The sequence below is a fragment of the Lepidochelys kempii genome, chromosome 2 (genome assembly GCF_965140285.1).
Source record: "Lepidochelys kempii isolate rLepKem1 chromosome 2, rLepKem1.hap1, whole genome shotgun sequence".
NCBI lineage: Eukaryota > Metazoa > Chordata > Testudines > Cheloniidae > Lepidochelys > Lepidochelys kempii.
The window spans coordinates 134,932,292-134,950,021 of record NC_136381.1 but is presented as its reverse complement, the minus strand read 5'-3'; the positions used below and the strand labels follow the sequence as shown (position 1 = coordinate 134,950,021).

General features: G+C 40.9%; 1 protein-coding gene and 1 long non-coding RNA gene across 2 annotated transcripts in view; one reads left to right on the top strand and one right to left on the bottom strand.

Moving 5' to 3' along the window:
- The window catches only part of RETREG1 (reticulophagy regulator 1), a 144,898-nt gene that overhangs the window by 98,392 nt on the left and 28,776 nt on the right, over positions 1-17,730 (bottom strand). The window contains exons 2-3 of the mRNA XM_073332287.2: positions 14,365-14,471; positions 12,387-12,417 (exon numbers count right to left, since the gene is read on the bottom strand). Of these exons, the coding sequence (XP_073188388.2) occupies positions 12,387-12,417; positions 14,365-14,471 (138 nt within the window). The remainder of the gene's footprint in view (positions 1-12,386; positions 12,418-14,364; positions 14,472-17,730) is intronic.
- The window catches only part of LOC140907100 (uncharacterized), a 58,699-nt gene that overhangs the window by 29,522 nt on the left and 11,447 nt on the right, over positions 1-17,730 (top strand). The window lies entirely within an intron of this gene.

Sequence of the window (17,730 nt, the reverse complement as noted above, 5' to 3'; positions counted from 1 at the left end):
ATCGGTCCAGGAATAGCCCTCTGAACAAAAGACAAGAGAATCCTCATTGATTTGCAGCAATGCAATCAGAAAATAACTTGCTTTGAACACATTTCTGTGACAGCACATGGGCAAAATAAAATACCTGAATCTATCTCCACATTAGACATACGGGACAGAGTTAACAATTTAAAGTAATAGCAATATAGCTAGGCAACACACAGAGCAAAAAAACCCAAACCAAAATAAAAAAGCCCCAACCATCCCTATTTAACAAAAGCATGAAGAAATTTTTATAATAAGGGAGTATAATTTTTATATGCATGCTTCCACACAGTAAAAGAGAATACATAAAGCCCTTTTGAGATTTGGGGAGAAAAATATAACCATGAACATTTTATATCATTTGCATTATGGTAACATTATATTTAGAGGAATTCTGGTTTCAGGTGTATGTTTGACCAATATAGTCAATAAATTGATTACACAGAAATCAGTTTTTAATTGTGACAGGTAAGTTTTGAGTTGAGAATAGTTCTATTTACTAAGGGCCCAATTCTACAAAGATATACACATACTTAACCCCATGCACTGTAAGCAGCCTCAGTGCAATCAAGGGTACATAACAAGTAACATATGTTGGAGCAATGATAGTCAATCACATCTGGCTATTGAGTGGCTTCAGAAAGCACACACTACAGCACACATCATAATTACAGTTAAAAATCACTGAAGTGCTCTTGCCAGTTTTTATTTTCAGGTTTGTTTTTTTAAAGAGTAATTAAAAATTAGTATTGTTGATTTATAGGTGGGTTTAGATTTAAAATGAAAAGCAAAATATTCATCATATACTTCAGAACAGATATACAAATAGATACGTTTTAAATAGAAGAACTAAAAACATCACAACTGAAATATTTTATCATAGAAATGTAGGGCTGGAAGGGACCTCAAAAGGTCATCAAGTCCAGCCCCCTTTGCTAAGGCAAGACTAAGTAAACCTAAACCATCCCTGGCAGGTGTTGCCCCAACCTGTTGCTGAAATCCTCCATTGATGGGGATTCCACAACTTCCTTGGAAGCCTACTCCAGAGCTTAACTCCCTTATAGTTAGAACATTTTTCCTAATAGCTAATGTAATTCTCCCTTGGAGCAGATTAAGTCCATTACTTCTTGTTCTATCTTCAGCCAATATGGAGAACAATCAATCCCCATCCTCTTTATACCAAGCCTTAACATATTTGAAGGCTATCGGATCCCCCCCTCAGTCTTCTTTTCTCAACATTAAACATGTCCAGCTTTTTTAACCTTCCCTCTTAGGTCAGGTTTTCTAAGCATCTTTTATCATTTTTGTTGCTCTCCTCTGGGATCTCTCCAATTTATCCACACCTTTTCTAAAGGGTGGTGCCCAAAACTGGGCATGATATTCTGGATCTGAGGTCTCAGCAGCACTGAGTAGAAAAGGACAATTACCTTGCATATCTTACACACAGCACATCCGTTAATACACCCCAGAATGATATTAGGTTTTTTCATACCGGCATCACACTGTTGACTCATATTCAATTTGTGAATCCCCAGACCCTTTCCAGCTTTACTAGCACTTAGCCAGTTATACCCATTCAGTATTTCTGCATTTGATTTTTCCTTTCTAAGTGAAGTACTTTGCGTTTATTTTCATTGAATTGCATCTTGTTGATTTCTGATCAATTCTCCAATTGGTCAAGATCCTTTTGAATTCTAATCCTGTCTTCTGAAGTGCTTTGCAAATCCTCCCAGCTTCCTGTCATCCCCAAATTTCATGAGCATATTCTCCACTCTATCATCCAAGTCATTAATGAAAATATTGACTAGTACAGGATCTTTACAGAACTCCACTGGATACACCCTCCCAGTTTGACAGTGAACCATTGATAACTCTTTGAGTACAATTTTTCAACCAACTGTGCACCCACTTTGTAGTCGTTTTATCTAGATCACATTTCCCTAGGGTGCTTAAGAGAACATCATGTGGAACTGTGCCAAATGCCTTACTAAAATCAAGGGGAGGGGGTGTCACATGCTTAATTTTAAGCAGTTGAATACCCTCATCAATGAGATTATTCACCTACTTACGTGCTTAGTGATCTGGGAGGTCTTGTGTCAACTTGCCTACATTGGGGGACACAGAACAATGGAACACAGCCCATCTCATTGCAACTAAAGGATTGTTGCTCTGTCACCATAAAGGTGAAATGGCATTTCTCCCCTTTTGGGAAATGTTTACAGCCCATTTTAAATCCTAGCGACCAACCACCTCATAGCAGAAAAAGGGCCAGATCCAGTATTAAGGTCTTTGGCATCCCAGCAAACAGCTCTACATCACACAAGCAAGCTCCCTTCCCCAGACCTCTGCTTTCCCAGCAGCAGCTGTATTTTTAATTCATGTATTCAATTCACTGCCTGCTTTCCCCTTCATGTCATGAACAATCTAGAGAGACACATAAGGGAATAAGAAAAGGGCAAGAGAAAAACTTGAAACAAAATGTCAAATATTGAAGTACTTACTGAAGAGAACTTTTATTCTAAGTATATGAGTAGAGACAGATGTAGAATCGTAGAACTGCAGGACTGGAAGGGAATTTGAGAGGTCTTCTAGTCCAGTCCCCCGCACGCATGACAGGACTAAGTATTACCTAGACCATCCCTAACATGTTTGTCTAACCTGCTCTTAAAAATCTCCAATGATGGAGATTCCACAGCCCCCTTAGGCAATTTATTCCAGTGCTTAACTAGCCTGACAGCTAGGAAGTTTTTCCTAAGGTCCAACCTAAACTGCCCTTGCTGAAATTTAAGCCTATTGCTTCTTGCCCTATCCTCAGAGGTGACAGAGAATAATTCTCTCTTCTCCTTGTAACAATCTTTTATGTACTTGAAAATTGTTGTGTCTCCCCTCAGTCTTCTTTTCTCCAGACTAACTCCTCCCATTTTTTCAATCTTTCCTCACAGGTCATGTTTTCTAGACCTTTAAAAAAATGTTGTTGATCTTCTCTGGATTTTCTCCAAATCTTTCCTGAAATGTGGCACCCAGAACTGGACACAATATTCCAGTTGAGGCATAATCAGTGCAGAGTAGAGCAGAAGAAGTACTTCTCGTATCTTGCTTACAACATTCCCGCTACTGCTAATACATCCCAGAATGATTACTTTTTTTTTTTTTGCAACAGTGTTACACTGTTGACTCATATTTAGCTTGTGTTCCACTATGACCAGATCCCTTTCTACAGTACTTCTTCTTAAGCAGTCATTTCCCATTTTGTATGCATGCAACCGATTGTTCTTCCCGAGGTGGAGTACTTTGCATTTGTCCTTATTGAATTTCATCCTATTTACTTCAGACCATTTCAAATTTTAATCCTATCTTCCAAGACACTTGCAACCCCTCCCACCATGGTATCATCCACAAACTTTATAAGTGTACTCTTTATGCCAATATCTAAATCACTGATGACGATACTGAACAGAACTGGACCCAGAACTGATCCCTGCGGGACCTCACTCGATATGCTCTTCCAATTTGACTGTTAACCACTGATAATTTTGGGAATGGTTTTCCAACCAGTTTTGCACCCACCTTATAGAAGCTCCATCTAGGTTGCATTTCCCTAGTTTATGAGAAGGTCATGAGAGACAGTATCAAAAGCCTGACTAAAGTCAAGATATACCACAAGATATACCACAAGATATACCACAAGATATACCACATCCCCCTATCCACAAGGCATATCAAAGAAAGCTATTAGGTTGGTTTGACATGATTTGTTCTTGACAAATCCATGCTGACTGTTACTTATCACCTTATTATCTTCTAAGTCTTTGCAAATTGCTTTCTTAATTATTTGCTCTATTATTTTTCTGGGTACTGAAGTTAAGCTGACGGGTCTGTAACTCCCCAGGTTGTCCTTATTTCCCTTTATATACATGGACAAATATTGTGCCATTTTCCAGTCCTCTGGAATCTCTCCGGTCTTCCATGACTTTTTGAAGATAATTGCTAATGGTTCAGATATCTCCTCTGTCAGCTCCTCGAGTATTCTAGGATGTATTTCATCAGGCCCTGGTGACTTGAAGGCATCTAACTTGTCTAAGTAATATTTAACTTGTTCTTTCCCTATTTTAGCCTCTGACCTTACTTCATTTTCACTGACATTTACTATGTTAGATGTCCAATTGTTACTAATTTTTTTGGTGAATACTGAAACAAAAAAGTCATTTAGCACTTCTTCCATTTCTACATTTTTTGTTACAGTTTTCTCCCTTCATTGAGTAACAGGTCTACCCAGTCCTTGGTTTTCTTCTTGCTTCTAATGTATTTGTAGAATGTCTTCTTGTTACCCTTTATGTCTCTAGCTAGTTTAATCTTGTTTTGTGCCTTGGCCTTTCTAATTTTGTCCCTACATACTTGTATTATTTGTTTATATTCATCCTCTGTAGTTTGATCTACTTTCCACTTTTTGTAGGATTCTTTTTTGAGTTTCAGATCATTGAAGATCTCCCAGTTAAGCCAGGGTGGTCTCCTACCATACTTCCTATCTTTCCTACGCAGTGGGATAGTTTGCTCTTATGCCCTTAATAATGTCTCTCTGAAAAACTACCAACTCTCTTGAACTGTTTTTTCCTTTAGAATGCCTGGTGTTGTAAAGGATGAAGGTTTTACTGGCATGAGTTTGAGATGATCACATCATTCACCAGTGGCAAATCTGTAAGCAAATAATATAGGTTGTTCCAAATGCATGCCAATAAAACTTATGTCACTCCACACTATGATATGTTTTGTATGCACCACATTATTAAAATTTGCTTTTTAAAAAATATTTTAGAGGAGTTTAAAAAAGAATTATTGGAACTTTTTTATTCATCCAACTCTGTTGCCATGAATGCAGCTGTACAGGATTCAAGTGGGGTGAAAAATTAAAACTATTACATTAAAAATACTTCCAAAAATGGCCTAAATAGCTTTTCTATACAAAAATTGGTCACTCCTTTCAATCCAAATTCTGTAATCAACTGGAGAGCTAAGAATCTCCCCTTCCCAAAGGTATAATGTTTCCATTTCTATCTCTGCACGACAGTGAAATGTAAATTTATGATATTTTATGTTTAGAAAAACTGTTACTGGCCCAGGATTGAATCCCACCTATTTTGGAACTCAGGCCAGGGTAATCTGAGGAGAGAGAGGAAGAAATTCCACATTTGGAAGCAAAAGGAGGAAAATGCTTTTGTGGTAGGGTGATCTGCAACAAAATGGGGGTGATTTGAAGCTACTCATGAGTTTGGAATGCTAGAACAATTCCCAAGAGAAGGCTTAGTTGGCAGTGATGTGATCATAAGCATGTGATAAATTGTACAGACAATTTTATCATATGAATTCCACACAGGCATATTATTAAATAGGCAAATGTAATTTCATTTGAAATTGCATGTGTGAAATCAAAACAAAGATGTGAATAATCATACTGAAATACATTCCTTTGTTCTTCAGTGTTTTGTGTTGCTTTTTAAAAACTTTTTTAGCCAGTAAATCAGAAAATAACTACAAATACCTAAAGGAAAATCTTGCTCTTTCCTAAAGGACATGAGTAGGGGACAGACGTACCACTTTAGCGCTTTACATAATGCCGTCATGTACTTATAGGGCAAGGTAGCACAGACAGGGCTACTGCCAATGAGCTGCTAGACACTTTTTTCTTTTGATCGAGGCTGCATGTGCTCCGGACTAGTGTATGCTTCACCTACCAGGTACAACGGCTAGTTGCCTGTGGGCAATGGACACACCTTCTATTTAACAGTCATCATCCCTTTGGAGCTGTGGTATGCAGGCCAACTCAACAGTTGGCTACTCAACCCCACACAGTCTTCAGCCCTAGGCAAAGGTCGTGGACCAACAACTTCCACAGGGAGGAAGAGATTCCCTGTGTTTTCTTCCCCTCTCTCCACCACCAGCAGAACAGAAGTTAGGATCTAGACCTTATCCAATACCACAGTATTAAATAATGCAACACTGAAAAATTCTCAGTAAGGAAAACAGGAAAGAAGGAATGACCATATGGCAAAGATTGAGCATAACACTCAAATATGCAGTTCAGAACCTGTACTATTATTAATTTTTAGTTGGTCTTCTCATTCATCAGCAAAGTATTATAGGTACATAAATTTTAAAATGTGTAGATAAATCCTTCTTTAAATAACTTACCAATGGTATTTATCCTTTAACGCTCTAGTTGACAACCGCCAGGGATAGTTGTCCCTTTGCCTGTCATTTTCAGAGGACAAAGGGTCTTGGAATGATGTTCTAACTATCCTAATTCTCTAAGGCAAGGGCTCTCAAACTGGGGGTCAGGACCCCTCAGGGGGTGTGAGATTATTGTGTGTGTGGGGGGGTTTTGTGAGTGGTCAGCCTCCACCCCAAACCCCGCTTTGCCTCCAGCATTTATAATGCTGTTAAATATATAAAAAAAGTTTTTAATTTATAAGGGGGGTTGCACTCAGAGGCTTGCTATGTGAAAGGGGTGACCAGTACAAAAGTTTGAGAATCACTGCTCTAAGGAGTCATTTCCCTTTACAATCCAGAAGCCTCTCTTTGCAAACTAAATTGGATGTGGGTCCAAAGCTTCTGTGGTAAACACACTTCACCACCTTCCATTTCAAGCACACTCTAAGGCCATGTCTACACTATGAAAGACGATTTTTGGGAACAGATTGTATAAAGTTGAGTGCATGCGTCCACACACAATTACATAATTACACATTAATTTGGCGGTGTGTGTCCACAGTACCGTGGCAAGCATCAACATTCCGAGCGGTGCACTGTGAGTAGCTATCCCACAGTTCCCGCTGCCCATTAGAATTCTGGGCTGAGCTCCCAATGCCTGAAGGCGCCAAAAATTTGTTGCGGGTGGTTATGGGTAAATGTCATCAGTCAACCCTCCCTCCCTCTGTGAAAGCAACAGCAGACAATCATTTCGCACCCTTTTCCCTGGATTGCCCGAGCAGACGCCATAGCACGGCAAGCATGGAGCCCGTTCAGCTCACTGCAGCAGTTATAACCATTGTAAACACCTTGCGCATTATTGTGCATTTTATGCAGAACCAGCACCTGAAAAACCAGGTGAGGAGGCAACGGCAGCGTGGTCACGAGAGTCATGAGGACATGGACACAGATTTCTCTAAAACCGTGGTCCCCGGCAATTTGGAGATCATGGTGTTAAGGGGGCAGGCTCATGCAGTCGAATCCTGATTCTAGGCCTGGGAAACAAGCACAGACTGGTGGGACCGCATAGTGTTGCAGGTTTGGGATGATTCCTAGTGGCTCCGAAACTTTTGCATGCGTAAGGGCACTTTCATGGAACTTTGTGACTTGCTTTCTCCTGCCCCGAAGCGCAAGAATACCAAGATGAGAGCAGCCCTCACAGTTCACAAGCGAGTGGCAATAGCCCTGTGGAAGCTTGCAACACCAGACAGCTAACAGTCAGTTGGTAATCAATTTGGAGTGTGCAAATCTACTGTGGGGGTTGCTGTGATGCAAGTAGCCAACGCATTCATTGAGCTGTGCTATCAGAGGTAGTGACTCAGGGAAATGTGCAGGTCATAGTAGATGGCTTTGCTGCAATGGGATTCCCTAACTGTGGTGGGGCTATAGACGGAACGCACATCCCTATCTTGGGACCGGACCACCAGGGCAGCCAGTACATAAACCGCACGGGGTGCTTTTCAGTGGTGCTGCAAGCACTGGTGGATCACAAGGGACGTTCACCAACATCAACCTGGGATGGCCGGGAAAGGTACATAATGCTCGCATCTTCAGGAACTCTGGTCTGTTTCAAAAGCTGCAGGAAAGGACTTTATTCCCAGACCAGAAAATAACTGTTGGGGATATTGAAATGCCTATAGTTATCCTTGTGGACCCAGCCTATCCCTTAATGCTCTGGCTCATGAAGCTGTACACAGACACCCTGGACAGTAGTAAGGAGCTGTTCAACTATAGGCTGAGCAAGTGCAGAATGGTGGCAGAGTGTGCATTTGGACGTTTAAAGGGTCACTGGCGCAGTTTACTGACTCGCTCAGTCCTCTGTGAAACCAATATTCCCATTGTTATTGCTGCTTGCTGTGTGCTCCACAATCTCTGTGAGAGTAAGGGGGAGACGTTTATGGCGTTTATGACCTTGCTGCTGAATACGAGCAGCCAGACACCAGGTCGATTAGAAGAGCACAGCAGGAAGCGGTGCGCATCAGAAAAGTTTTGAAAATCAGTTTAATGACTGGCAAGGGTACTGTGTGACACTTCTGTTTGTTTCTCCTTGATGAAAACCCGCCCCCTTGGTTGCCTCTAAATTCCCTGTAAGACATCCGCCCTCCGCACTTTGATCACACCTCGCTTGCAAAGGAAACAAAGTCACTATCGTTTAAAAAACATGTATTCTTTATTAATTGATTATAAAAATAGGGAGATAACTCACAAGATAGCCCAGTTGGGGTGTGGGAGGAGGGTAGGAGGGAAGGAAAAGGCCACTTCAAAACTTGTTGAATGACAGCCTTCTGTTGCTTGGGCTGTCCACTGGAGTGGAGTAGTTGGGTGCCCAGAGCCTCCCCTTCCTCCCCCCAGGTTCTTGGGCATCTGGGTGAGGAAGCTATGGAACTTGGGGAGGAGGGAAGGTGGTTAAACAGTGGCTGCAGCAGCAGTCTGTGATCCTGCTGCCATTCATGAACCTCCACCAGGCGCCAGAGCATGTCCGTTTGATCCTGCAGTAGCCCCAGCATTGCATCATGCCCCCTCTGATCTTCCTGCTGCCAGCTCTCCTCACGTTCATTGGCCTCTTTCCTGTACTCTGCTATTGTGTCCCTCCACACATTCTGCTGAGCTCTGTCAGTGCCGGACAACTGCATGAGCTCAGAGAACATTTCATCGTGTATGCGGTTTTTTTCGCTGCCTTATCTGAGATAGCCTTTGGGAAGGAGGAGAGAGGCTTGAAACATTTGCAGCTGCTGGAGGAAAAAAAGGGAGTGAAGTATTTAAAAAGATACATTTTACAGAACAATGGCTATACTCTTTCATGGTGCACAACACTATTCACATTACATAGCACATGTGATTTTGGTACAACGTCGCATTTTGCATCTTATATTGAGTGCCTGAGGCTTTGGGTGTTAGAGATCACACATGCAGTGCCAGGCGACAGAATTTGGCTTGCAGGCGGCCATGGCAAGCCATAGTCTTTCGGCTTCTTCAACCTTCATAACAGCAGCGCCCTCCTCTCCCATACCAAGCAAAGCCCGTTGGGTTGGCCATTTAGTGCTGCGGTTTTCCTGTTAATGTGTAGCAGCAGAAACCAAACTAACCCCCTCGCATCCAATTCTCTGGGATGATTGCTTTACCCCTTCCCCCACCGCCTGGCTGGTGTCAGAAAAGACCCCTGCTAGCCAAATGCGAACAGCTCAGCGCCAATGGAGCCAGCACCACCCCTCCCCCACCACAGTGTGGCTAACTGCAGGGAGGATTTCTTTTCAGCCACAGGAAAACAGCCCAGTAGGAACGGCCACCTCTGAATGTCCCCTTAATTAAATTCCCCTATTTCAACCAGGTTAGCATGAACAATATCACTCTCCTGAGGATAACACAGAGAGATAAAGAACGGATGTTGCTTGAATGCCAGCAAACACCAGGACCACAGACTTCCAGGCTTCATCATGCAACGATACCAGATTACTTGCTACTAGCATGGCGTGGTAAAGTGTCCTTCCATGGAGGACGGAATAAAGCTGCTCTCCCCAGAAACCTTCTGCAAAGGCTTTTAGAGTATCTCCAGGAGAGCTTCATGGAGATGTCCCTGGAGGATTTCCGCTCCATCCCCAGACACATTAACATACTTTTTTAGTAGCTGTACTGGCCACAAATGCATCCCAAGTCCCCAGGGCTACTTAGTCATTAAAAAACACTTGCTTTTAAAACATGTATTATATTTTAAAAGGTACACTCACCAGATGTCCCTTCTCCGGCTTTGTTGGGTTGATAAAAGATCCTGGCTGTCAGGGAGAGTGGTGTGCTGTATGCTCTCCTCAAGCTCGTCCTCCTCCTCCTCATCTTCCCTGTCCGCAAAATCCTCAGGCATGATGGAGAGTACCCAATCATCAGAGTCCATGGACAGGGGTGGGGTAGTGGTGGTGGCCCCCCCCTAGAATTGCATGCAGCTCAGCGTAGAAGTGGCATGTCTGGGGCTCTGTTCTGGAGCATCCATTTGATCCTTTGGTTTTCTGGTACGCTTGTCTGAACTCCTTAAGTTTCATGCGGCACTGTGTTGCGTGCCTGCTGTAGCCTCTATCCCTCATGGCCTCGGAGATTTTTTAAAATGTTTTGGCACTTTGCCTTTTGGAACGTAGCTGATAGCATGGATTCCTCTCCCCATACAGAGATCAGATCCAGTACCTCCCTTTCGGTCCATGCTGGAGCTCTTTTTTGATTCTGGGACTGCATGGTCACCTGTGTTGATGAGCTTACCTGGCCAAACAGGAAATGAGATTCAAAAGTTCCCAGGGCTTTTCCTGTACACCTGGCCAGTGCATCCCACTTCAGAGTGCTGTCCAGAGCGGTCACAATGGTGCTCTGTGGGATAGCTCCTGGAGGCCAATACCTTCAAATTGCGTCCATACTAACCCTAATTTGAAACGGCGATGTCGATTTCAGTGCTAATCCCCTCATTGGGGAGGAGTACAGAAATCGGTTTTAAGAGCCCTTTATGTCGAAAAAAACGGCTTTGTTGTGTGGATGGGTGCAGGGTTAATTCGATTTAACAGTGCTAAATCCAACAAACTCGTAGCGTAGACCAGGCCTAATGTAAGCACACAGCTGCATGTATATATTTAAAAAGACTGCCAAAGCAAAACACTACACAGCCTACAATTTTCCTCATGGGAAGAGGATGAGAGAAAAGAGGAGACCCACATTACGTTGTCTAATACACCAGTGGAAGCACTGAGACACTACAATATGAACTGAGGCAGGTATAAATGCCTATTTAGAAAAGAATAAAAGCTGAATCTTATGTTTCAGCGTCCACATTACAGATTGCTAGCTTTCCAGTGCACAGCTAGAGTTGAGTGGAATTTTTAAATCATGTCACTAAGTCTGTGTCTTACACCTCAAGGCCACTGTTCCAAATGCTGTCAGTAGTCAGGTAACTGAAAATCATTACCATCTAACAGTTGTTTGGTAGCCTATGTAAAGTAATAATGCCTTACATTTCTATAGCATTTTTATTCAGAAGATTCCCAAATTACTTCATAGGACTGTATATAAGATTAATTTCATCCACTAATGAAATACAGCTAATCTACCCCAATGACACTGCACAAACATTTGTGTGTGTGGGATAAATACAGGGGGTTTAGACAGACAAAATTAGCCATCTGTGACAGTCCAATGCCTACTAACAGGTTTAACAATCATCATTAATAGGTATCCAGGGTAGCCATTTTAGAGATGCTAGCAACTGACAGAGCATTGAATTGATCTACAGTAGAACCTCAGAATTATGAACACCTTGGGAATGGAGGTTGTTTGTAACTCTGAACAAAATGTTATGGTTGTTCTTGAAAAAGTTTACAACTGAACACTGACTTAATACAGCTTTGAAACTTTACTATGCAGAAGAAAAAGTCTACTTTTAACCATCTTAATTTAAATGAAACAAACACAGAAACTGATCCCTGACCCTGTCCAAAAAAATTTTTTTAAACTTTCCCTTTGTTTTTTTAGTAGTTTACATTTAACACAGTACTGTACTGTTGTTGAGGTTTTTCTTTTAGTCTCTGCTGCTGTCTGACTGCGTATTTGTGGTTCCAAATGAGATGTGTGGTTGAGCGGTCAGTTTGTAACTCTGGTGTTCGTAACTCCAAGGTTCTGTTTTAGTCTAGTACTGGTCACTACCCACCAGGAGCACAATGGTGAGGGGAACCTTGTACTGACACACTTAAGAATGGAAGACATTGCTCTTCAGAACTGTAAATCCAGTATCTTTCCCAAGAACTAACTTCAAATTAAACACATTCAAAGTGGCAGAAAACCCAGAAGAGGACAATACTTCTTAAAGAAGAAAATGGTAACATTCAAAAAGCAGGTTGCTTCTTAAAAATCTGATACTTGACTGAATAATATACTGTGATACAATTCAAATAAAAAACTTATAATTTAAAAAACTTAAAAGTTATAACTTTCACAAAGAATACTATTTAAAAAATCTATTTAAAACTGAGGCATCGTGTGAACAGCCAGTAATATAGAACAAACTACACTGTGGTCAAAATAACGCAGTTCTTGTTTTGTGGGCTATTTGGGAGAATCATTTGTAAAATTCAGAATTTTTAAATGGCACCTACCTGTCAGTGAGGCTCCTCCATAGCTGTGCACCTGAAATAAGCAAAGCGTAAGATGAAAAATAGCACTGATATATACAGCAGAACTGTTTTTTTCCCTTCAATTTTTCAACAGTGCACCAAATTACAGAATAATTACTCTAAAAATCTCTGTAGTTCTATAATACAAGTCACATTTACCCAGATTACTAGTAAAAAAATCACGCATACTTTCCATTTTAAACAATGGAGTAACATGCTTCAGAAAAATCAACATGTTTTCTGTAAACTTGATATCTCAAAACAGTTTGAAATATTCATGAAAAATCAATGTACTTATTTAACCTGGTCTGTCTTTAAACTAGAATGATTAGATACTCAATGTAATCTAACTTTGTCACATTTTTGGATTGCAAAATTAGATTACATTTGGATAACAATCACTTTCTGTATCTGTCGTTATACTATAACAATTTTGCCATCTAGTGGTTCGCTAGAGTTAAATAAAAGTTATTATCCCACTAAGACCTAACAGATTTCCTCTTTTAGTTCAAGGGGTAATTTGTTGATTTCAGATCTAAAAAGGTTTCTGGCTCAAGCTAAAAGACAGATTCTTCATGAGAGTACTCAATTAGTAGTTTTGGACTTTCCTGAACTCTTCCTATGAAGTCACTGGAGATATTTTATATTAGCTCAGGTGAAATATGACTATCCCATGATTTCACAGTTAGGAACATATAGCTTTATTGGCCTTATCTGACACTGCTGGATTGCAAAATAATAAAAATAGGAGTGCACTCTTGCACTTCCAATCAAATCAGTAATATCTGGTGCCAAAAATGATTAGCTGGTACTGATTACTAAAGGTCACTTAAACCCTGTAACATAACAGAAAACAAAAAGTCCTCAGTAAACTGAAGAAGCAGCACAAATAGGAAATAAACTTCCTTACTCTTCTGCTGTTTTTTAGGGTATGTCTATACTGCAATGTAAGTCTAGGGATAGCAGAACTTGGTTTGGCAGACTCAAGATTTTATCAACCTAGGGCTTGAGCAGCTACACTCATTTGTAACACCAAGTTAGAAACTGCTGAACCTGGGTCCCAATCTGGGGCTCCGGTGCCTACATTGTGTTATGTGGGCCTGAGTCCAACCATTCATATCCCAGACTTCTTAGCCCCCCGCCCACAAAATGTGGCTGCTCTAGTTCTTTGTTCATGGTGCAGTGTGGGAAAACATGACGGTTCACCAAGGCTGACTGTCCAGGATGACAAAGAAAGTGGGCCTCTGGGATTGTGGAATACTTTTGGCGTACTCCCACAGCACAAGTCCAGTGGGGCTGAATCTACAAGGCTAAGCAATAGGGCTTGAACCTAGTTTCCCAGTTTAACTCAGGCTCAGACCCTCCACTTCCATAGCTATGTCTACACAAAAAAGAAAAACCAGTGGCTGGCAAGGAAGAGGGTCCCAGAGCCTGGGCTCCAGCCCAAGCCTGGAAGTCTACATAGCAATGAAACAGCCCTCCAGCTCGAACCCAGGACAGCTGGTATGGGCCAGCTGTGGGTTTTTCTTTGCTATGTAAATATACCCATAGAATCCTGGGACACTGGGTCCAAGCCCTGGGTTACAGTGATTTGTGTGTTGATGCAAGGGTGGTTAGGCTTGAGCCTCAGTTTGATCCTTGGTCTTACACTGTAGGGTAAACATACCTTTAGAGACTTTTTAGACACTTTGTAGGAAACAAGAGTCATGAAAAATGGGCAACGACATAATGAGTACAACTTTATTTTAAAGTGATTTTTCAGAGTAGAATTTCCTTTTAAAACTTCTTCAGAGATTACTAGTCACTTGTCTCAGAAATGTTACATATTTAATGTTTTTACTGTGACATATTACACTCTCACAAAAATTAAACAAAAAATAGGGGCACGAATAGGATGAGAGCCAGCATAGGCAAACATTTGTAAGTTAAAGGTAAATTACTGTACTGATGATTGCCTTACCTTTTATCCTAGACAGTACCATATCCTTCATTATCTGCATAATTACAACCCCAAGTATTATGAGAGAAGTCAGCTGATATACTCTCCAAGGGGTCAGTGCAAGGAACCTAGGATACATTAAAAAAAATCACTCTAAATGTTTTAACTTATAGTACAGACTTACGTTATATAGGATCATGATTGTACCCCAACCTGAATAACCAAGTACAAACAAAATACATGTATATTGACATTGCTTTAACAGTTCCACTGAATTTGCTCTTCTCAATGTCACTTCCAAGAAGCAAACACTGAATAATAGTATAGTATGGCCATTATACCCTGGCTTAAAAAGCTATATTTAAGCACCTGTTGAGCTTGATAGCGGAAACACTCTTAAAAAAAAAACCAAAACACACCCATGAATCAACATTTTCACTAAGAAGCAACAAGAAAAAAACTCTCAAAAACAAAATATGCTCAAGTGTTCCATGGGCATTTCCACAGGCTCTAGGGGAAAAACAACCTTTGTAATTGAAATTGTTTACACATTACATCTTTGGGAGTCTTTTTTTTTTTCTTTTTTTTTTTTTAAACTAACATGAACAAAGGGTAGGAAGGAAAACAGGACAGAATGGACTTGTTTACCTGGTGTGGTAGTGCACTTCAGTGGGGTGTGAATTCTAATACCATATTTCTTTCAGGATAAACAGAAGGAGCAATTTAAAGCTCCTTTACATAGTGGTAGCTGAAAACAAAGGAAGCCACTGTCCAAGAAACTGGCCCACATCACGTGGCCAAACAGAAAATAAGGTATATGAACTGAGGGTTTCCCAGAGACTGTGGACTGATTGCTTGCAGCTGTTCGAGTCTGCATGCAAGAAGCAGACAGCAAGACAAGCTTTTGTGAGTGCGCCCCTGGGAGGGAAACAAGAGACAGATCTTTTAGGCACACTACTTGTTAGAAAGGCACACTGGATTTCTAAGCACGAAAACTGCCTGGTGTTTGTTTCTACTGTGTTCAGAGACAGAATTTTATGTACAATCTTTGTAAATAAACGCCATTACACCAACAAAATACCTAACTCATAATTTCTCCTCATAATGGAAACAACCCAACAAGGCCCCAAATATTAACTAACCACTTGGGACCAGAAGAGGGAACAATATACAGTTTTTGAAGTAAACTCACATTCTGGTTATTGAAAAAGAAAGTTAGCTCCAGTCCACAACACCAACCACCAAAAGAAGGGTGCAACATTTAAAACAATTCCATAGCATATCAATCAGATGATCCACCCAGAATTAACCTAGTGTGCTAGATTTCCCCAATGATTACAGGAATGTGATACCAGTGCTTGTCTCTTCTCTAGTGAAGATGGTACCTACGCCAACAGGAGGGTTTCTCCCATCCGCGTAGATATTCCAACTGCCCAAGAGACAGTAGCTAGGTTGACGGGAGAATTCTCCCATTGATCTAGCACTGTATACACCAGGGGTTAGGTCTGTTTGACTGAGTTGCTCAGGGCTATGGATTTTTCACACCCGACTGGTGTAGTTATATTGACCTAATTTTCTAGGTCTCAGTGTGTGGGTCTCTCTCTTTCTCACACACATACAATGTGTCAACTCTGTAGGATTAGCATTCTTGTGAATAGAAAAGATTTGAATTCTAAAAATTAGTCACTCTGATGGTACCACAAATTGGCATTTTTGGGTGCTTCAGCATACATGCTTGACCTCAAGAAACTGGCAAGTGCACAGGGAATAATACCACAAGGTACACATGCACCCTCTCTGACATGGAAGTAGTAGATCTCCTTAATTCAAAACTCCTTTCCATAACGGCTCCAAAACTGTTATCCCAATATTTCCTCAAACAACATTTTGTACCATGAAAACATCGTTGTTTTAGCATGAGCATTTAATCTGGCTGCAGTGAAGATTTTGTTTGCCCTGATGCCTAACTTACTGAAGAGACTGTATATGGTGTAAATGGTCCACATTATTCCCTGAGAAAATGGGGTCTTATGAGCCAGTAGTCCAAGAAAAGGTATATTTGGACCTCTAAAAGACAGTGAGCAGCCACCACTGCAAGACAACTGGGTCCAGATTTTCAAAGGTAATTAGGCACCTGAAGATGCAGATAAGGGCTTTTGAAAATCCCATTAGGCACCTAGGTGCTCACTCCATTGAACTGAATGGTATTTAGGCATCTAGGTGCTTTGAAAAAAAATTAATTAGGCATCTGTTTCCATCCTTAAGTGACTCATTACCTTTGAAAATATGTCCTTTGGTGAAGAGTCAGAGCCAAAGCCACCCCAAACACGTAACTTGTATTAATGGGGTCATTGCTCAGTTTGAGCCCACAATACTTCCTGTATGATGAGTTAAGCATTGCAAGCTTACACATTTCAGTGAGTCAAAGTAGTCCTAATTAATTCTAATTTTTTAGACATTTTTAAAATCAGCAGACCCAGATAAGCTGTATCCAAGAGCATTTAAAAAAAAAAAAAAGAGAGATGGTTAAGAAGCTCCATGGACTGCTAATGTTGATTCTCAAGTCCTGGAGCACAGGGGAAGTTCCAAAAAACTGGAAGAAAGCTAATGTTGTGCCAATGTTTAAAAAGGGCCAATGGGATGACCTGGGTAATTATAGCCCTGTCAGTCTGACATTGATCCTAGGCAAGATGATAGAGCAGCTGATATGAGACTCGATTAATAAAGAATTAAAGGAGGGTAATATAATTAATGCCTATCAAAAGAGATTTATGGAAAATAGGTCCTGTCACATTAATTAGATATCCTTTTTATGATATTACAAGTTTGGCTGATGAAGGCAATAACGATATAATATACTTCTGTGAGGCCTTTGACTTGTTATCACATGACTTTTGATTAAAAAATTAGAATGATACAGAATTGGCATGGCACATATTAAACTGGCTAACTGGAAGGTCTCAAAATGTAACTGTAAATGGAGAATCATCGCCGCTCAGGTCCATCTCTAGTAGAGTCCTGCAGGGATCAGTTCTTGGTCCTATGCTACTTGATATTTTTAGCAATGACCATGAAGAAAACAAACTCATCACTGATAACATTTGCAGATTACACAGAAATGGGGGAGTGGTAAATAAGTAAGAGGACAGGTGTCGGGGACTACAGGTCTTGAACACTTGTCCACAGGGCTTTTCAGAGCTAGTAAGCTCCATACTGTCACTCAGTGACCTGCTAACTGTTGTTAGAATAGGAGCTGAACTCTGACAGAAGACCTCAGTCCTGGAATCCGGTAGGCAGAATGCTAGGCATCCTGATTGGTTCACAGCTTATATATAAACCCAGCACAGAAACAGGAAGCTGTCCAAGCAACTGGGTTCTCCTTGCTTT